This window comes from Lepisosteus platostomus, chromosome 5 (genome assembly GCF_059453375.1).
Source record: "Lepisosteus platostomus isolate fLepPlt1 chromosome 5, fLepPlt1.hap1, whole genome shotgun sequence".
Classification (NCBI taxonomy): Eukaryota; Metazoa; Chordata; class Actinopteri; order Semionotiformes; family Lepisosteidae; genus Lepisosteus; species Lepisosteus platostomus.
In genome coordinates, this window is record NC_142615.1 from 15,166,284 (window position 1) to 15,187,499 (window position 21,216).

The 21,216-nt window shown below is 47.1% G+C and overlaps 2 protein-coding genes and 1 long non-coding RNA gene across 5 annotated transcripts; all 3 read left to right on the top strand.

The window, feature by feature from the left end:
• Positions 1-2,273: 2,273 nt before the first annotated feature.
• Positions 2,274-3,396, top strand: LOC148663979 (uncharacterized). Its single transcript, XR_015936462.1, has 2 exons — positions 2,274-2,381; positions 2,899-3,396. It is a non-coding gene; the product is annotated as an uncharacterized LOC148663979 (long non-coding RNA).
• A 3,084-nt stretch (positions 3,397-6,480) lies between these two features.
• Positions 6,481-11,497, top strand: LOC148663980 (major histocompatibility complex class I-related protein 1-like). 2 transcript variants are annotated; one of them, XM_088631452.1, is made up of 6 exons: positions 6,481-6,663; positions 7,318-7,578; positions 7,655-7,924; positions 8,973-9,251; positions 10,175-10,296; positions 11,290-11,497. In XM_088631452.1, exons 1-6 carry the CDS (start codon positions 6,609-6,611, stop codon positions 11,296-11,298), a joined length of 996 nt encoding a protein of 331 aa, XP_088487578.1. In that variant the 5' UTR covers positions 6,481-6,608; the 3' UTR covers positions 11,299-11,497. The 2 variants fall into 2 exon arrangements, with proteins under 2 accessions (XP_088487578.1, XP_088487577.1); XM_088631451.1 differs by lacking the exon at positions 11,290-11,497 and having other exon boundaries at positions 10,175-10,664.
• A 639-nt stretch (positions 11,498-12,136) lies between these two features.
• Positions 12,137-20,525, top strand: LOC148663981 (HLA class I histocompatibility antigen, B alpha chain-like). Of its 2 annotated transcripts, XM_088631455.1 has the most exons (6): positions 12,137-12,608; positions 14,735-14,827; positions 16,327-16,587; positions 16,774-17,043; positions 18,107-18,385; positions 19,240-20,525. In XM_088631455.1, exons 2-6 carry the CDS (start codon positions 14,776-14,778, stop codon positions 19,395-19,397), a joined length of 1,020 nt encoding a protein of 339 aa, XP_088487581.1. In that variant the 5' UTR covers positions 12,137-12,608; positions 14,735-14,775; the 3' UTR covers positions 19,398-20,525. The 2 variants fall into 2 exon arrangements, with proteins under 2 accessions (XP_088487581.1, XP_088487583.1); XM_088631457.1 differs by lacking the exon at positions 12,137-12,608 and having other exon boundaries at positions 12,618-14,827.
• Positions 20,526-21,216: the final 691 nt, after the last annotated feature.

Genomic DNA, 21,216 nt, shown 5'->3' on the forward strand with positions numbered 1-21,216 from the left:
TTTGATTTTTACCATTAATAGCAATATTCCTATGGGATTAAAATAGGTGTCTTCACAAGCCTACTTGTCTGCAATGTAAAATAAGGACGCTTTACCACATCGGAAGTTTTGTTGCCTCCTTCTGAATTGAAATGTTGGTGCGCATAGCTGGAAACTGTGTATTTTGTGATGTAAACTGGAACTTTTACCCCTTAACGTGTTCTTTGTACATTAATTGTGTTTTGAAATGAACTCATCAATGCCAATACTTTATTATAATAATTCCTTACACTTGCACGGTGCCTTTCCGGACACTCCACTCAAAGCGCTTTACAGGAAATGGGGAATCCCACTACCACCACCAGTGTGCAACATCCACCTGGATGAGGTGATAGCAGCTACCTGGCTGCCTTCACTATCCTTGCTCTGTTTGTGTCGTGTGTGCTCAGGTCACCAAACCAAGGGACCACAGTGAATGTCCGAACAGTTTCAATACAAGATTTGTAGACCGAGGTTGTCATTGTACCTGTGCGAACAGTAATGTGATCAAATGGATTGTTTGCTGTGTTTTTATGAACAGGCTTCCAAAACGACGCAAGAAACATGGGGAACAAGTAGGGACGTGTACAGGTAGCTGTTTTTTTCTCTTTGAGAAGTAATATTTGCCACATGATCCACGAATTACACTCCAGACATACTGTAGAAACGTACAGCACACTGTCTATAGCATTGACAAATACCAACCAGATCTTAACAATCCAGTACATGGACACTGCTCTTCAAACCTTTAATCAGCATTGCAGACGTTTTACCCTAAGTATTGGGGTAGGTGCTATTAGCGGATTGTGTGTAAAAATGAAGGTGTGATGTGTGATCATAGGGGCACCGTTGGTGGGGAGTACATTTACAGGCTTCAGACGTAATCGTGTATAATCCTATAGGAGTGATGTAAAATTAATATATATGGGGACATGATTGTAATGTAATTTTAGTGTTTATTTTTAATGTATGTTTACTTGTATTGTTTGTATGTTTTGTGAGTTTCTGTGCGTGTGAAACATTATTTTCTTCAATGCAAGATAAAGGTCTGAGAAATCAAGGTGTTGTATCGGACGAGAGGAAAGCTGGACTCGAGGAACCCTCTTACCATCTAGCGGTAAGAATAACAATTCGCAGACACGGGAGAAGTTTACCGTCTGTTTTACTCTGTTTCTGTTATGTCTGTAACTAGTGCGCTACTATACAAATAATTATTTACTATGCTTATTATATCTGACAAAGTAAGCATTCTTAGAAAAACAGTATCTTTCAATCTCAAACTAATTGAGACCGGTATTGTCATAACTGGACATGTTTAACACCTTCAGATGGTGGTATTTTAAGAGATTACTGTTATAGGGATCGTCGCAATATCACTTTTTTCACTAAAAACAATTATTTCCCTTTTCTTGTTTTAAAACTATTCACCGCGGTACCTCTTGTTGACAGGCATTATAACAGAATGTAGTAGTTCAGGTGGGTAGCTGTGTCAGCATGCGTAGGCACCAAAGGAACAAGTAATAGGTTTATTCCATGCTGAAAAAAAGAAGAAAGAGAACACACACCTGAAGAAGGCTCCACGGCCGAAACGTTGTGTTCTCTTTCTTCTTTTTTTCAGCATGGAATAAACCTATTACTTGTTCCATTATAACAGATTGGACAGCTCTGCTGTTCTGTAACGTTATTTTAACGTGGCGCTGATCTTTCGATTATCCATTGATAATCGCCGTCGAACATATCACACAGGTGTCCAGTGCTTTATTATATACACTCATTTACAGAACACAACATTTCAAGATGAAAAGTGTCAAACCGATTCAACAGAAAAGGCGCCAAGCATTGTAATGTGCACCAGAGTGAAATCACTCTGGTGCACATTACAATGCTTGATTTTTTAAATCACATTACAGTGATTTTTTGTACTGTTCCTAGAATTACCTTGCACTGTTTTCGTCCTGTCATATTTTTCTGCGGAATTTTGCACAGCGTTTTGTTTTTTTGATTACTTAATTACATGTTATTTATGTTATGTTATTACATGTTACTGTTATTGCTAATCTGTTACTGACTATTGTCCTATCTTCTGTCCTATTTATATACTGCACCTGAGTGACGTATGAGAAACACTTTTCATTATACCATGCACCTGTGTAAGTTTAATGACAATAAAGTTTAATTGAATTGAATTTAAAATCGGTCCTGTAGTTCCTTCTCCTCTGACGCCTTCTGGGTAATGTAGTTCTTTCACTACATTAGAAAAGAGAAGGGAAACATGAATTCAAACCCACCCCTTTGAGCTCCGAACAGACTCGGCTCTCTTCATAAGTTGAAAATCGTTAGAGATGCATACAGCAATTATGTCGGTAAGAAATAGTGTCTCGGAATCGGGTAAACTTCGGGCGAAAATGACAGTAAAAGGCAGGATTAGGGCCAACACTCATCCTAGATAGTCTCGTTCAGGGTTTTCCTACAGGAGAAAGAAATAAAAAAAATGCTTTTCTGAGTTTCACGCATAAGTGACTTTTTTCTCCACTGTACTCGAATATGTTTATAGCTCAATAACCACCCTTGAAAATTGTATTCAATAATTCATTTTATTAACTAATGTTTTTTCTTTTGCTGTGTATCCTAGTGATTCAGATTTGAGCTGAAAAAGAGGAATGTGAGGCTAATATACAGAATGATCTGTGCTTAAATGGTGCACCGTTTTAGAATAATCGCATTTTTGAGGGGCTACGTCACCCCCGTTTCAGGTTGAGCATTAAACATTGAGACAGTTGGCTCTCGGATGTTTTTTAATTTAAGTGGTGTGCCGTTTCCTGTTGTGATGGCTTTGCAACACTTCAGAGAGCTTCAATGTCTATCCTTCTCTTCCTCCAGGGTCCCAGATCGCTGGCTCCTCTGGCGTAGACGGCTCTCCGGTCTTCCTGTTGGTCTAGGTTTCAATGCCAAAGAGAAAGTCCCGCACCACGCCACCACAGCGCCCCCGTGTGGCAGAATCCACATTCTCCAGACTTCCAGCCATGTGAGATCAGACCCCTGAGACAAAGAGCCCGCTGTCCGTACAACATCCCAGCCTTGAGAAACTATTGCATTACTACACGAGAGAAAACCCATCTTTCTCATTTCACCCTTCATATACATGCAGAACGAAGCCAAATGTATGTTTGATCGAGGCAGGACTGGATTGAACCCAATTTACGATTTTACCTACCGACTACAAATCTCTCATCCCCCATCTCCGTGTTAACCTTCTGATTGGCAGAAGCATCTCCATTCTGAACCATGGAATGCCAAACACCATCTCCCCTGAACCCTGTACTCAGAGTAGGAAACAACAAAGCAGAATAAAAAGTCAGTAAAAAGGCTCAGGATAAACTCGAGCGCTTTCCTTGCCTGCAGTGCTGATTGAGCGTGAGGCGCCCGGACACTATCCTGACGGGGGGTTTCTAAGTGATGTCTGTGCATCAGTTTCGAGGTTTCTGCGGGTTTGATGCATCGTGACCTTATTTAGTTAACATGAGTATTAACGGGCAGAGCCCTGTTTATTCATCACACGCATGACAGGGTAATGCAGTGTGCTCGATATTACGTGTATCGCACACAAATACATACAGTGGTTCATATACCGGGAACTGTCAGGACTTTATCGCTGTACAGACTAATGCAGAAATGAGTGGTGATAAATTCTTTGAACAATTTCTTGAATCAAGATAAGAAAAAGCGTGTCAGGGAAATAACCGTGAATGTGCACTTTTACTCTTGTACTCTTTTAATTCTCTCCTACGGCTCTGTAGCTCGAATCGCACTTCACACAAGTATCTCATTACCGCCGAAATCAATTTGCCGGTGCGAAAGAGTTTTTACAGAGCTCGGGTCCTTACAGTCCGCGGTCTCGTAGCGCATGAGACGGATGGCTTGAGATTTCTCTCTTGAATATAGTACGTGTATCCTAATCACGAATATTTGTCATCACTGCGCGGGCTGCAGTCTGATTCATCAGCAAAGAATGACTGGAAATCTCCCACGAGTCTGATTGTTAACTGTTCGTGCTGAGGGGAGTCCTTTTAATTGAACTTATTGCGTGTTTTTTTTTGCGTCTCTTTCAACGACCCGCTCGAGAATGAGCTCGGGACAGAGGCGAGGCTACGATAAAGGACATCGGGCGGAATCCAGGCACTTTACAGGTTAATGGAGATCCCCTCCAGCCCCCCAGTGTGCAGCCCCCACCTGGATGATGCTCCAGCCCGCTCAGCATACAGAAGCTCCCAGTGGGGAGGAGAGCAGAGGGATGAAGCCAGTTCAGAGAGAACTTTATGTTGTGCCGGATGAGAGTGTTCCTCCCCTTCCACAGTTCTTGTTTTGTGAGGGACAGCAGAAGCTCCCGCAGGTCCTGTGTCCCCTTCTCCAGTCCGGTGGGTGCCAGCCCCCAGCAGGATGTGCTGGTGACTGAGCACCGCTCCCACTCTCAGCAGTTGAATAGTGTTGTCCATTCTGCCCCCAAACTGCTTTGGCGAAGGGGCAGCTCCAGAACACGTGCTGCTGAGTCTCCTCGACGACACACGTGTCCCGGGGGCGCCGCGGGCTCCTGGTGAGCGAGTGTCTGTAGAGGACCTCTCTCTGTTCCTTGGACACGGAGGATGAACTTCATTCCTCACAGACACGGAGAGACACGGAGCTCTGGGCAGCTGAGCCTCTCGGATAAAGTTGTTTGGGTTTTGGGGTTGTTGTTTTTTTTTTTCCGTTGCTGTCGAAGTGAATTTTATCGCAAGAAGCAGCCCGGGGAGGGGTGGGAATTTGGCGTGGGTCGCTCAAACAACGGTTATAAAACGCACAGACGCAAAATCTGTGTGAAAACAGACAGAAAGCTCTGAAGCGATTCCGGAAAAGAGCCAGAGGAGAAGATGGTTTTGCGTACGAAACGCCATAAAACGCCACGTTATGGAGAAGACCGAATTCCCCGAAATGACCGATCCCGACCGATTTTTTCGATCAAATTAAAAGGTGATTTCACGACACGCATCTCACCATCTGCACACACCCACGCAAGATGATGTAATCTCTACTATTTTACAACTGTTCTTCAAAGCGGTGATCGTCCTTCACCAATCAAAGCAGACATGTATCGTGGCGATAAGAGAACTAATAGCCTCGGGTGTGACGGTTTAGATTTGCTGCATCTTCGACAATTAGCAGCTGGTGGGAACGGTCACTGATGATCTTTCAGGGGTTTCTGCACTTGTGGACGCAACAGATGGACACTGGCAGTGATTTCAGAAGCTGTGTCTCTCTTCCCCAAACAGACATGCCGTCAGGGTGTAAGGGTGTTTTTTTTTACTGTGAATAAGTGCAAATGGTCTGTAACTTGCTTGACAGCAGCGAAATTCAGCCGTTGGGCTCTTTCAATTTGAATTGAACAGGATGCGGTAAAAATAACACACCAGTGTGTTCCTAACTGATGATCGAAAAGCGTCGTTAGGTCTCGTCAGTATCTGCGATTTTCACTTTCAGTCTGTGAGAGGCGATCGCGGGACGAGGACCTGGCAGGTAAGACTGCCGGTTTTTTTCCCCACGCGTGGGGAGCGGGAAGGACACGTGCTGGTGGCCGGCGTGTCGCTGTCTTTTAGAAGCCATCGTGACCGACACCTAAAGCAGCGAGTTGGCAAAGAAAAAGATTCCGCGTGGATTTTTTCGTCTTATTTGACGTGGAAAGGGCTCGAGGTTTGTGCGTGGAAAGAAGTTGTTCTCCGGACAGGAGACTCGCACCTGGGATCGTGTAACAGGCCACCGAGAGCAGCAGGGAATCGTAACTAGTGGGCCAAACGGTCTTCCATCTTCGCGAGTAAAAAAGTATCGTCAATTGCATTGTTAAGCGCCTTGGGGCAACTTTGTTGTGAAAGGCGCTATATACAAATGTATTGAATTGAAGTAACAGTCGTAATTTCACTGCAGTGAATTTGTTTGCTGGCTGGTTGACTGTTGAGCTACAGGAATTATTAAAACTTTACCATCTCTTCTGAGAAAGAGGTTCGGTTTCCTAGGAATCAATCATACAGTAGCTCTGAAATTTCATTTTTCATTTCATTTTTCGTTTCATTTTAAGGAAAACGCCCACGCGCGCGTGTGTGTGTGTGTGTGTCCTGTGATGGACTGGTGTCCTGTCCAGGTTGTGTGTGTGTGTCCTGTGATGGACTAGTGTCCTGTCCAGGTTGTGTGTGTGTGTCCTGTGAAAGACTGGTGTCCTGTCCAGGGTCTGTGTGTTTCTGTGTGTGACTCCTACTGAGACCCCCTGGCTGGACGGGGGCTCCCCTCTAAACAAAATGTTCAGTCAGGCGTTGGATATTAAACCTGTTCAACATCAAATCACATCCTGATGTCAGTTTATAGTCCGTACGGTACATCATCCTCACCCAGTTCACGGTGTATCTTAATTCACTTTGGATGAATCCCAAACCAGTTTAGATTATATTCTAATCCCATTCAGTTTACATCCAGATCCAATTCAGATTATATGATAATCAGGGCCATATTACATTCTAATCCAGCTCAATATTGTTTTTTGTTTTTTTGTTTCTCAGCCCATTTCTCCAATGTGGAGTTTCTTCATCATGTTGGGAGTCTTTCTGATGCCGTCTGTCGGAGAAGGTGAGTGTCGACACTGGAGCAGCTCTGATGGGGTATCTTCTGGGTCATGGGTGTGTGAGTGTGTGTGTCCTGTGATGGACTGGTGTCCTGTCCAGGGTGTGTGTGTTTTCTGTGATGGACTAGGGTCCTGTCCAGGTGTGTGAGTGTGTGTGTCCTGTGATGAACTAGTCTCCTGTCCAGGGTGTGTGAGTGTGTGTGTGTGTGTTCTGTGATGGACTAGTGTCCTGTCCAGGGTGTGTGTGTGTGTCCTGTGATGCACTGGTATCCTGTCCAGAGTGTGTGTGTGTGTGTGTCCTGTGATGGACTGGTGTCCTGTTCAGGGTGTATCTGGCCTTGTGCCTGTGTTATGCTGGGATAGGCTCCAGCTCCATTATGACCCTGTACTGGAGAGCGCTGTTCGATGGCTGGATGTCATTAGCGGAGAGTCTCCACCACCCACAGCAGGGATTTAAGATCTTCCTGAGCAGCAGCTTCAATAACTGGGAGCGGAGGGATGAATCCTGAATGTCCCAGTAGCCACCTGGAATTCTCCCAGCTCCCACCCCGGAGCTGCGCTCGAACCCGGCCGGGTCTGATTTTCAGTAACAGCAGGAATCTGGGCGCTGGTGGTCTCTTTCTGCATCACAGCTTTTCCTTTCACTCCCCTGCACACAGAGAGCGCCTCGGCCTCCCACTCGCTGGTCTACAGCTCCACAGCAGTGTCGGAGGCAGGGCTCCTCTCCCAGCTCCTGATCTCCAGGGTGCTGGACCAGCAGACGGTCTCTCACTGGGACAGCACCTCCCAGAGAGAGACTCGCACCCACCACTGGCCCAGCAGAGCTGCCGGCCTCAGAGATGTCGACTACGAGCACGAAGAGATGGAGAACAGGGAGAGGCTGCAGGGAATCCTGAGGAAGAGGAGCAACATGGGGAAAGGTCAGTCAGTCCTCCGCACTGTCCTCTGTCTCTGTCTCTGTGTGTGTGTGTCAGTGTCCTCGGTCTCTCTCTCCAGATGTGCTCCAGAGGTGGCGAGGCTATAGACTGCAGGATGATGGGAGTGTGTCTCTGTTTGATCAGTATGGCTTCAATGGACAAGACTTCCTGTCCTTTGAGGTGGACAACATGGCCTGGAGAGCAAGTTCCCTGGAGGCAGAGGACAGTCAGAGGGACTGGAACCAGAACAGGGTTAAAAACCAGTATATCAGAGCCTTCCTAGAGATATACTGTATGGAAACACTGAAGAGATTCCTGGAGTTCAGAGAAATAGACAAGAACCACACAGGTGAGACAGAGAGATATCAGATACAATAGGAGACAAATGCCCCTAGAAGCTCTGCACAAGGAGTTTTGTAAAAACATCCCCCATGTGCAGAGGAGTGGGTGGCACAGTGCAGTTTCTGGGGTGCTGTCTGTGTGGAGTTTGCATGTTCACCTCATGTTTGTGTGGGTTTCCTCCCTGGTGGGTAAATTGGCTTATGGGAAACTGGCTTGTGTGTGAATGTGAATCCTGTGTGATTCTGTGTGAACAGGACGTGTCTGTAGTACTCCAGTCCTAGTGTGAGGAAAAGAGTGTGAGCCTGTCTCTCAATAATAACAATACAGTGTGTGATCTCCTGTCCCAGCCTGAGGAACAGACAGTGAGCCTGTCTCTCAATAATAATAATAGTGTGTGATCTCCTGTCCCAGCCTGAGAAACGGACAGTGAGCCTGTCTCTCAATAATAATAATACAGTGTGTGATCTCCTGTCCCAGCCTGAGGAACAGACAGTGAGCCTGTTTCTCAATAATAATAATACAGTGTGGGATCTCCTGTCCCAGCCTGAGACACAGACAGTGAGCCTGTCTCTCAATAATAATAATACAGTGTGTGATCTCCTGTCCCAGCCTGAGGAACAGACAGTGAGCCTGTGTCTCAATAATAATAATACAGTGTGTGATCTCCTGTCCCAGCCTGAGGAACAGACAGTGAGCCTGTCTCTCAATAATAATAATACAGTATGTGATCTCCTGTCCCAGCCTGAGGAACAGTGAGCCTGTCTCTCAATAATAATAATCCAGTGTGTTATCTCCTGTCCCAGCCTGAGGAACAGTGAGCCTGTCTGTCAGTAATAATAATAAGACAGTGTGTGACCTCCTGTCCCAGCCTGAGGAACAGACAAAGAGAAAATGTGTTTGATTTGTATAATTGTCTAATAATGACATGTTGTGGTTGTAAAGGTTTACAGAAAGGAGCCACACAAGATGTTGTCTGTGGAGCGATGTCGCCTCACCTTGCACAGTGTCCACACTAATTCTCAATGTGTTAACATTGCTTCCGGTCTCCTTCTCAGCCTCTCCTCAGGTGTTTGTCTCTTCCAAGCGTCAGGGAGACACACAGAACTGTTCTCTGTCCTGTCTGGTCACTGGCTTCAGTCCTGGAGTCATAGAGGTCAGTCTGTCCAGGGCTGGAGAGACCGAGGGACAGGACATGTGGTCCAGTGGGCTCAGACCCAATGGAGACGCCACCTATCAGCTGAGGAAGAGTGTGGAGATCAGAGAGAGTGAGATTGAGGAATACAAGTGTACTGTCACTCATCACAGCTCCAACTACAGCATCACACTGACCTGGGGTAAGAGTCTGGAGCAGATCAGTGTGTATTATACTGTATCACACACTGGGGTGAGTCTGGAGCAGATCGGTGTGTATTATACTGTATCACACACTGGGGTGAGTCTGGAGCAGATCGGTGTGTATTACACTGTATCACACACTGGGGTGAGTCTGGAGCAGATCGGTGTGTATTATACTGTATCACACACTGGGGTGAGACTGGAGCAGATCAGTATGTATTATACTGTATCACACACTGGGGTGAGTCTGGAGCAGATCAGTGTGTATTATACTGTATCACACACTGGGGTGAGTCTGGAGCAGATCAGTGTGTATTATACTGTATCACACACTGGGGTGAGTCTGGAGCAGATCATTGTATATTATAGTATATCACACACTGGGGTGAGTCTGGAGCAGATCATTGTGTATTAAAGTATATCACACACTGGGGTGAGACTGGAGCAGATCAGTGTGTATTATACTGTATCACACACTGGGGTGAGTCTGGAGCAGATCAGTGTGTATTATACTGTATCACACACTGGGGTGAGTCTGGAGCAGATCAGTGTGTATTATACTGTATCACATACTGGGGTGAGACTGGAGCAGATCAGTGTGTATTATACTATATCACACACTGGGGTGAGTCTGGAGCAGATCAGTGTGTATTATACTGTATCACACACTGGGGTGAGTCTGGAGCAGATCATTGTGTATTATAGTATATCACACACTGGGGTGAAACTGGAGCAGATCAGTGTGTATTATACTGTATCACACACTGGGGTGAGTCTGGAGGAGATCAGTGTGTATTATACTATATCACACACTGTGAGACACTAAGAAGCTCCAGTATATTGTACTGTACTCTTCTGCAGGGGTCAGGGTGTGTCTGCAGTGTTCTGTTCCTTAGGCAGTGTGTCGGTGCTGTTATTGCAGGACTCTGTAGTGCTGGAGATGGGCCGTCCTGGCGGCATGGGTTAGCTCTGGCCTCTGGGATCGCTGTCCTGGCTGCGTGCCTGCTGTCCATGATAGGATACAGTCTGAACAAGCGGACACAGGTGAGAGACAGGGGACTCTTGGATTGGATTAGATTAAGCTCTAATGGTGAAGAGGATGTTCTGCATGAATACTTGTCTCCCCTCTCAGAGACCCTCTCACCGCAGGCTGGCTGTTTTGCCTTTGTGACAAACTCTTTCTCACTCTTTCCCACTCTTTCCCTTTCACCTGTTCACCCTCATTTCCCTGCCCTGTGACTCACTATCCACCTCACCCCACCTCACACCCCACCTCACACCCCACTGACAGCCCCCTGACTGACTCACTTATCTTCATTAAATTCCGGTGGGGGAGGGTGGGCAGCATGGTGGCGCAGTGCTGGGGGTTCTAATTCCAGACCCGAGGTGCTGTCTGTGTGGAGTTTGCATGTTCCTCCTGTGTTTGCGGGAGTTTCTTCCAGGAGCTCTGGTTTCCTTCCCCAGTTCAAAGACATGCTGGTGGGTGAACTGGCTACCAGAAAAACTGGGACTGGTGTGTGTGTCCTGTGATGGACTGGTGTCCTGTCCAGGGTGTGTGTGAGAGTGTCTGTGTGTCCTGTGATGGACTGGTGTCCTGTCCAGGGTGTGTGAGTGTGTGTGTCTGTGTGTCCTGTGAGGGACTGGTGTCCTGTCCAGGGTGTGTGTGTCTCTGTGTGTGTGTCCTGTGATGGACTGGTGTCCTGTCCAAGGTGTGTGGGTGTGTGAGTGTGTGTTTGTGTGTGTCCTATGATGGACTGGTGTCCTGTCCTGGGTGTGTGTTTGTGTCTTGTGAAGGACTGGTGTCCTGTCCAGGGTGTGTGTGTGTGTGTGTGTTTGTGTGTGTCCTATGATGGACTGGTGTCCTGTCCTGGGTGTGTGTTTGTGTCCTGTGATGGACTTGTGTCCTGTCCAGGGTGTGTGTGTGTGTGTGTGTGTGTGTGTGTGTGTGTGTGTGTGTGTGTGTGTGTGTGTGTGTGTGTGTGTGTGTGTGTGTGTGCGCCCAGTTTCCTATTCAAGGGCCTTTCCCTGTTGTTTCAGCGGCTGTGACGGGGATGTCCGCTATATCTTCGGGACTCCCCCCGAACACAGGGGATCGAAACGGGGGTTTGATCAGCTGGCTGCCCCGCTGCTGTCTAGCAACCCCCTGACCACCACCTCCCCTGTGATTTTGGGGTGCCGCCAGCAAAGATCCCTGGCAGGCGTCTCGGGGAGCCTAGGAGCGACATCTGGGTGTCTCCAAGCTTTTTTTCCGCATTGTAACACAACACCTCCAAGCGACCCATGAGACGCTCAGACGTTCTGTCATAAACCCATGAAAACCCGGAAAAATGAGGCAGCGAGTTTTTCTTTTCAAACTGTAGTTCAACATCAAATAATACAAACAAAGGGAGGAAAGGTATCAAAAAAATATGTGAACGAAAAAAATACACGCACACGAAGCAATACGCAGCTAGAGGTTATTATTAATCAGTTTTACATACACCTATTGTTTTTTTTAACCTTGTTATTTCATAATGCAGTTTAAGTAATATTGCATTTCCACCTTATAAGCGTTAAAGGAGGGGGTATCAATGGACCATTTTGGTTTGTAAATGCGAAAGTTTTACTAACAGATCAAATGTAAATATTCAACTTCGATATTACAACTTGCACAGTATAACATGATATCAAACGCCTTGAATCTAACATTGGCACTTAAATGCTTAGAGATATAGTTCTGCAAATCCATCTAAAATAACTTTGTTAATATATGCAGCTGATAAATAAACTTGTCTGAGTATCTTTTCCAGCTTTACTGAAAGCACGTACATCAACTTGCCCACTGAGGATAAGCGTACCTCCGTTGCCCGAGTAACGTGACGCCTGTGAATGACGTGTAAAGATCGCGTCGTTCTATACCTAGTGGAGACGGACAAGTTTTCCAGCGCTGGGTTTCGGGGGGTTCCCAAGCTCTCCTCGCCTTTGGCCTGGGCATCTTCACACTTTTATTACGCTACACACGAGCTCAGCCCCCCCAAAAATGGATTATCCACCCCGCCCTTGGGTGAAGAAAAGGCAACAAAGAAACGCAAACTCAAAACAGAAACGAAGAAGATGGTTTAGATAACAGCGAGGTTCAAAGATGTTTAAACGCCTTACCTAGTTAATTTACATTTTCCTGTAATATGAATTTCCCTAACGGAAAAAAACAGTTAGTCAGCCTGAGACGAAACAGATCTCATATGATTATGAGTCACTCCCTGTTTAATTCCCCCCTCCGATTAAACTGCTGCCTGGCGTCGCCAGTCCACTCCGGCTCCGCAGGAGACAGGCTGTCAAACCCGAGACGGGGAAGCCGGGTCCGGGCCGCCCAACGGGTGAGTGAACCGCCGTCCTCTCCGCGCTTAGTCCAGACTGGAGCTCCATATCTAGTGCCCTGTTCACTAACTACTGTAGGGTTCGTGAGGTCGGCGGTGACTAAACACTCCGCCTGCAAGGAGAGGGACGGGACGGAGACGGTTATTCTCTTCTGGCAGTTTAACTGTGACATTTCCACCGTCCATCTCTTTCTCTCAATTCAATTCAAGGGGCTTTATTAGCATGACCGACGGGTACAATCAGTGTTGCCAAAGCAAATAAAAATAATTAAATTCACATGAAACAAAACAGAAAATAAAAGTAAAATAAAATCTACAGACATTTACAACAAAGACATATCATAAAATATTGACATATACTGTAAACACATTGAGCATTATTGGGAGACAGGCTCACTGTTCCTCAGGCTGTGACACGAGATCACATACTGGGCTGCCAGTTCAACTCAGTTCCCTCCTCCCTCTCCCAGTAGGATTGGGACCCGAAGTGATTCTGGCAGGTGTGAGAACTCTGGGATTAGATTTCTGAATTTAGGGAAGAATGTTTCTCTAATCCCAGACTATCTGTCACAGTGCAGTAGGAAGTGCACCTCTGTCTCTATTTCTCCCCGCTGGCAGTGGGAGCACAGCCTGTCTTCTCTGGGCAGCCAGGTCTGCCTGTGTCCAGTGTGTGTGTCCAGGCTGTGGTCACTGAGCCTGTCCTGTCTGGGCAGGCAGGTCTGCCTGTGTCCAGTGTGTGTGTCCAGACTGTGGTCACTGAGCCTGTCCTCTCTGGACAGACAGGTCTGCCTGTGTCCAGTGTGTATGTCCAGTGTGTGGTCACTGAGCCTGTCCTCTCTGGACAGCCAGGTCTGCCTGTGTCCAGTGTGTGAGTCCAGGCTGTGGTCACTGAGCCTGTCCTCTCTGGACAGCCAGGTCTGCCTGTGTCCAGTGTGTGTGTCCAGACTGTGGTCACTGAGCCTGTCCTCTCTGGACAGACAGGTCTGCCTGTGTCCAGGGTGTGGTCACTGAGCCTGTCCTCTCTGTGCAGCCAGGTCTGCCTGTGTCACCCAGTTTCTATGGCCAGGCTGTGGTCACTGAGTCTGTACTTCATCAGGGTCTGTTTCTTTTTGCTGTTTCTTATCTAGGTCAAATATTCGGCTAATGTGTATTGTCTGTTTAGGGTTGTGTGTATTGTCTCTCTCTCTCTCTTTCATTCTCTTCCTGCTCTCTCCCATTTCCTCGTCACATGGCTGCCGCACAGCCAGTCAGAGAACAAGGAAACGCGTGTATCATCATCATAAACCTGTCCAGAGACGGAAGCCGAGAGCTCTCTCTAACTTAAAAATACTTTAAACTGCCTAACCGAATAAAAGAAAGACAATGAGCCAAAGCATACACTCGCACCAGTTTCTGACGCATTAGGCGGACTTCAGGGACGCCTGACTCATCCTGCTGTCGAAGCAACTTCTGTCTGGAGAGTTTCACTTCTATTTCGTATCAGAAATAACAAAACTTTCCACACGACCTTACAGGAAACTTTGTAGAAAAACAAATGCCTGCAGGTCTGGGGGCGATGATGTGTTTTGTGTGGGAGAGGTTCGAGAAGTGATATTTACATGTCTTTCTATATATATCTTTCCATACATATTAAAGGTATATATGTCTTGGGGAGGCACAGTGGTTATTATTCCTGCCCTGGGATCAGTTCTGAACCTGGGGTGCATGTTTGCATGTTTTCCCTGTGTTTGTGGGGGTTTCCTCCGGGTGCTCCAATTTCCTCCCACAATCCAAAGACACAATAAGTGTGTGTGTGTGTGTGTGTGTGTGTGTGTCCTGTCCAGGGTGAACCCTGCCTCGTGCCTGTTGCTTGCTGGGATAGACTCCAGCTCCCCCCTGTGACCCTGTCCTGGATTAAGCTGTTTGAAAATGGATGGACGGTTTGGATGGGTTTTTTGATTAATTTTTTTCTTCTCTTTTTTCAGGACTGGGTGGTTGTTTTAGGTGGGGATGGGGGGGGGGCAGGAAGGATTGAATCTGTTGTTTTGTGATTGTTTATAAAAAATATTAAACATATTTTTAAATAGTATTAAACATATATGTTTTAAATGTCCTCCTGTTTGAAATTGCTGCATGCTGTGTGAAAGACACTGGGGTCTGACACAGCGTGATCTGATGTCCCTTTGCGATGAGGAGCCTGCTGTCGTGTCTGGCTGTGCTGTCTGCCCTGTGCCTTACCAGTGAGTACCTCAGCCTCATCAGTCTTGCCTGTTTGCCAGCTTTCCTCTCTGTCCTCCTGCCTGTGTCTGTCTGATAGACTCTCTGACTGTCTGCCTGCAAGTACTGTAGGTGTGTGTCTGTCTGACTGTCTGCCTGCAAGTGTCTTTCTGACTCTTATCTGTCTGACTGCCTGCATGTATTTTTCTGATAGACTGACTGACTGCCTGCGAGTACTTTAGGTGTGTGTTTGATAGTCTGACTGTCTGTGTCAGTCTGACTCTATCTGTCTGACTGCCTGCCTGTGTCTGTCTGATAAACTGACTAACTGCCTGAAAGTACTATGTCTGATTGACTGTCTGCCTGCGAGAGCCTGTCTGACTGTCTGCCTGCGAGAGCCTGTATGACTGTCTGCCTGCGAGAGCCTGTCTGACTGTCTGCCTGCGAGAGCCTGTCTGACTGTCCGCCTGCAAGTGTCAGTCTGACTCTATCTGTCTGACTGCCTGCCTGTGTCTGTCTGATAGACTGACTGACTGCCTGCAAGTACTGTAGGTGTGTGTCTGATTGTCTGACTGTGTGCCTGCAAGTGTCTGTCTTGACTGTCTGCCTGCGAGAGTCTGTCTGACTGCCTGCAAGAGTGTCTGATAGACTGACTGACTGCCTGCAAGTACTGTAGGTGTGTGTCTGATTGTCTGTCTGACTGCCTGCCTGCAAGTGTCTGTCTGACTGTCTGCCTGCGAGAGTCTGTCTGACTGTCTGCCTGCGAGAGTCTGTCTGATAGACTGACTGACTGCCTGCAAGTACTGTAGGTGTGTGTCTGATTGTCTGACTGTCTGCCTGCCTGCAAGTGTCTGACTGTCTGCCTGCCTGCGAGAGTCTGTCTGACTGTCTGCCTGCCTGCGAGAGTCTGTCTGACTGTCTGCCTGCCTGCGAGAGTCTGTCTGACTCTGTCTGACTGTCTGCCTGCAAGTAGGTGTGTGTCTGATTGCCTGACCGTCTGTCTGAAATGACCACGACACATTTGTCAGCCAGCTCTCAAGAAAAGTTCGGATCGCCCCAATAAAAAAAAAAATTCTCCCTTTGAGAACAGGAGCGCCAGGCCCATTCCTCGTCTCAGAAGTGTGTGGCCAGCATGTGAAAGGAACTTTATCTCTTCAGTGTCTTAGATGGGCGCTATCTGTCTGGATATAGCTATCATTTAGGAGGAGTTTGCTGCTCTACAGAGATCTGCATGGAGTACTGACACACAGAAGACATGATGGATGGATTAATACCCTCATTCATTTATTTCCTTTTTTTTAAATTATATAATGTTAGCATGCCCAAAGGGCAAAGGGCAAAGGTTGTCTTCTGATCTTCTGTTCTGTGTTCACACAAATGTATGGTCACTTGCATTGTTAAGCGTCTTGGGGCAACCTGTCGTGAAAGGTGCTATATCAAAATAAATTGAATTGAAATTAAGAGGTCCGCACTCAAGTGCTAAGGAAACAGTGCTGTTCTCTTTTTGCTCCCCCGCACACAGAGAGTGCCTCGGCCTCCCACTGGCTGGTCTACACCTCCACAGCAGTGTCGGAGGCGGGGCTCCTCTCCCAGCTCCTGATCTCCAGGGTGCTGGACCAGCAGACGGTCTCTCACTGGGACAGCACCTCCCAGAGAGAGACTCGCACCCGCCACTGGCCCAGCAGAGCTGCCGGCCTCAGAGATGTCAACTACGAGCACGAGGAGATGGAGAACAGGGAGAGGCTGCAGGGAATCCTGAGGAAGAGGAGCAACATGGGGAAAGGTCAGTCAGCCCTTCACTCTGTCCTCTGTCCTCTGTGTGTGTGTGTGTCACTGTCCTCTGTCTCTGTGTCTGTCAGTGTCCTCGGTCTCTCTCTCTCTTCAGATGTGCTGTGATCTGGGGGATGATGGGAATTTGTCTGTACTGTTAGTCTCTGTGTGTGTTAGTGTCCTCAGTCTCTCTCTTCAGATGTGCTCCAGAGGTGGCGAGGCTGTAGACTGGGGGATGATGGGAGTGTGGCTCTGTTTGATCACTACGGCTTCAATGGACAAGACTTCCTGTCCTTTGAGGTGGACAACATGACCTGGAGAGCAAGTTCCCTGGAGGCAGAGGACAGTCAGAGGGGCTGGAACCAGAACAGGGTTAAAAACCAGTATATCAGAGCCTTCCTAGAGATTGCCTGTATGGAAACACTGAAGAGATTCCTGGAGTTCAGAGAAATAGACAAAAACCACACAGGTGAGACAGAGAACACTCCCAGTGCAGTATTAATGTACTGGAGTGTCCAGTCAGTGTGTCTGTATTAACCCCTCTGTCTCTCAGTGCAGTGTTAAGGTACTGGAGTGTCCAGTCAGTGTGTCTGTATGAACCCCTCTCTCTCTCTCAGTGCAGTGTTAATGTACTGGAGTGTCCAGTCAGTGTGTCTGTATTAACCCCTCTCTCTCTCTCAGTGCAGTGTTAATGTACTGGAGTGTCCAGTCAGTGTGTCTCTATGAACCCCTCTCTCTCAGTGCAGTGTTCATGTACTGGAGTGTCCAGTCAGTGTGTCTGTATTAACCCCTCTCTCTCAGTGCAGTTTTAATGTACTGGAGTGTCCAGTCAGTGTGTCTGTATGAACCCCTTTCTCTCTCTCAGTGCTGTGTTAATGTACTGGAGTGTCCAGTCAGTGTGTCTGTATGAACCCCTCTCTCTCTCAGTGCAGTGTTAATGTACTGGAGTGTCCAGTCAGTGTGTCTCTATGAACCCCTCTCTCTCAGTGCAGTGTTCATGTACTGGAGTGTCCAGTCAGTGTGTCTGTATTAACCCCTCTCTCTCAGTGCAGTTTTAATGTACTGGAGTGTCCAGTCAGTGTGTCTGTATGAACCCCTTTCTCTCTCTCAGTGCTGTGTTAATGTACTGGAGTGTCCAGTCAGTGTGTCTGTATGAACCCCTCTCTCTCTCAGTGCAGTGTTAATGTACTGGAGTGTCCAGTCAGTGTGTCTGTATTAACCCCTCTCTCTCTCTCAGTGCAGTGTTAATGTACTGGAGTGTCCAGTCAGTGTGTCTCTATGAACCCCTCTCTCTCAGTGCAGTGTTCATGTACTGGAGTGTCCAGTCAGTGTGTCTGTATTAACCCCTCTCTCTCAGTGCAGTTTTAATGTACTGGAGTGTCCAGTCAGTGTGTCTGTATGAACCCCTTTCTCTCTCTCAGTGCAGTGTTAGTGTCCTGGAGTTTCCAGTCAGTGTGTCTGTATGAACCCCTCTCTCTCTCGGTGCGGTGTTAATGTACTCGAGTGTCTTTATGAACCATTTTTTATCTCAGTCTCTCCTCAGGTGTTTGTCTCTTCCAAGCATCGGGGAGACACGCAGAACTGTTCTCTGTCCTGTCTGGTCACTGGCTTCAGTCCTGGAGTCATAGAGGTCAGTCTGTCCAGGGCTGGAGAGACCGAGGGAGACGAGGTGTGGTCCAGTGGGCTCAGACCCAACGGAGATGCCACCTATCAGCTGAGGAAGAGTGTGGAGATCAGAGAGAGTGAGATTGAGGAATACAAGTGTACTGTCACTCATCACAGCTCCAACTACAGCGTCACACTGAGCTGGGGTAAGAGTCTGGAGCAGATCAGTGTGTATTATACTGTATCACACACTGGGGTGAGACTGGAGCAGATCAGTGTGTATTATACTGTATCACACACTGGGGTGAGTCTGGAGCAGATCAGTGTGTATTATACTGTATCACACACTGGGGTGAGTCTGGAGCAGATCAGTGTGTATTATACTGTATCACACACTGGGGTGAGCCTGGAGCAGATCAGTGTGTATTATACTGTATCACACACTGGGGTGAGTCTGGAGCAGATCAGTTTGTATTATACTGTATCACATACTGGGGTGAGACTGGAGCGGATCAGTGTGTATTATACTGTATCACACACTGGGGTGAGTCTGGAACGGATCAGTGTGTATTATACTGTATCACACACTGGGGTGAGACTGGAGCAGATCAGTGTGTATTATACTGTATCACACACTGGGGTGAGACTGGAGCGGATCAGTGTGTTTTATACTGTATCACACACTGGGGTGAGTCTGGAGCAGATCAGTGTGTATTATACTGTATCACACACTGGGGTGAGACTGGAGCAGATCAGTGTGTATTATACTGTATCACACACTGGGGTGAGTCTGGAGCAGATCAGTGTGTATTATACTGTGTCACACACTGGGGTGAGTCTGGAGCAGATCAGTGTGTATTATACTGTGTCACACACTGGGGTGAGACTGGAGCAGATCAGTGTGTATTATACTGTATCACACACTGGGGTGAGACTGGAGCGGATCAGTGTGTTTTATACTGTATCACACACTGGGGTAATAACAGAACTTAAGGCACCAGTCACATTCTTTTTGTTATGCACCAGTTAACGTCTGAATCTTGTCTTGTCTCTATAACAGATTCTGCAACATGTCTAAACTCTGACCCCCTGGATTCCAGACTGCATGTCGTGGTGACTCTGGTGCTTCTGTGTGTGATGGCAGCAGGGGCTGTAGTCGTCTTGCACCAGAGGAAGCTGTTCTGTGTGCCATTTTTACCACTGTCTTCACATAGATAAGATCACTTTATTGGCCTTTTACAATTTCTTGCATTAGGAATTCGTCTTTTCGCAGACCCCAGCTTTCTCTCCATGAGACACACAGACACACAGACAGGGAGAGAGAAGCTTGGGGTCAGAGCACAGGGTCAGCCATTTATATGGCGCCCCTGGAGCAGTTGGGGTTAAGGGCTTTACTCAGGGTTCCCAACAGAGTACGATTCCTATGCTGGCCACAGATTTTTAAAGTACATAGGCTGGCTAGCCAGTAGCCATATCACCCTGCAACTCGCAACTGGCAACCCACAGACACCCAGCAGTGTGAGCCTGGTCAGTACTTGGATGGGAGACCTCCTGGGAAAGCTGAGATACTGCTGGGAGAGGTGTTAGTGTGGCCAGCAGGGGGCGCTCATCCTGCGGTCTGTGTGGGTTCTAATGCCCCAGTATAGTGACAGGGACACTAGACTGTAAACAGGCGCTGTCCTTCGGATAAATCGTAAAACCGAGGCCCTGACTCTCTGTGGTCATTAACAATCCCAGGGCGTTTCTCGAAAAGAGTAGGGGTGTTACCCAGGTGTCCTGGCCAAATTTCCCCCCTGGTCTTTACCAGTCACGGCTTCCTAATTATCCCCAACTCTGAACTTGCTTCATCCCTCTGCTCTCCTCCCTACTGAGAGCCTGGTGTGTGAGGAACAGACTGGAGCATCATCCAGATGGGGCTGCACACTGGTGGTGGTGGAGGGGATCCCCATTAACCTGTAAAGCGCTTTGAGTGGAGTGTCCAGAAAAAGCGCTATATAAGTGTAAGGGATCATTATTAATTTTTATTATTAAGCTGTTAAAGATGGCAACACACTTCAGGTGCGCGGAACATGAATGCTGGGCATGAATATTAATAAGCTTCCAATGACAACACCACAGAGCAAGAACACGTTTGAGCTGAAAGATGTATGTTTCACATTGAAACCGCAGTGTTTCTGATTACAGTGTAATTATGTGGCGAATGTTTTTACTGGTGTTGTAGTCCTCGATGGCAATGCATTTTTAAAACTCTGTTCGCTTTTGGACATCCACTTTGTAGGAAGAGATTTAGCTCCAGTTTGCCTTTTATTTTATTTTTGAGTAAATAAAAATAGAAATTGGCCTGTCTCATTATTGTCCAGTGCTTCAGATTAAGGAGCTAGAATTGTGTTAAGGAGCCTCTGAGACTCCTTATTCGATTTATATGGAGTACCTGGGGGACGGCTCTGGGGCTCAGTGGTTTTCCTTGGCTGCCTCGCACTGCAGGGTTCAAGTCCAGACCCAGAGTGCTGTCGGGGTGGAGTCTGCATGTTCTTCTCTGTGTGTGTGTCCCTTATTGGACTAGCAGGGTACACCACTATCCATCCTGGATGCATGCACATGACCTCACAAAAGACTTGAACGCAGGTGCCTTGTGCTTCCATTGGATGACAGAGGAGCTACGACCACGAAGATTACACAGTACCTAGTTTGGGCGATGTCTTACGCTCATGAAAGTCGCCTACAGTTCCAGATATTGAGCAGGTATTTTCCATATTTATATAACCCTGACAGCCTCGATCCTCTATTGACAGCCTTGTTAGGAGCAAAGGCAATTACTGCTATGTTTAACTACTCTGGTGACCCACACCAAGCTGCATGGTCACTATAATCGACTATTTATTCCATACATGCCAGCGTGATTAAGTAGCACTATAACCCTGAGTATGCACAGATATATACAGTATGTCTCCTTCAAGAAGTTCCTTGAAGTATGTTCCTTTTAAATCATTAATACTACACGTTATTATATAGATTAAATGAAATGGTCTGAGACCCA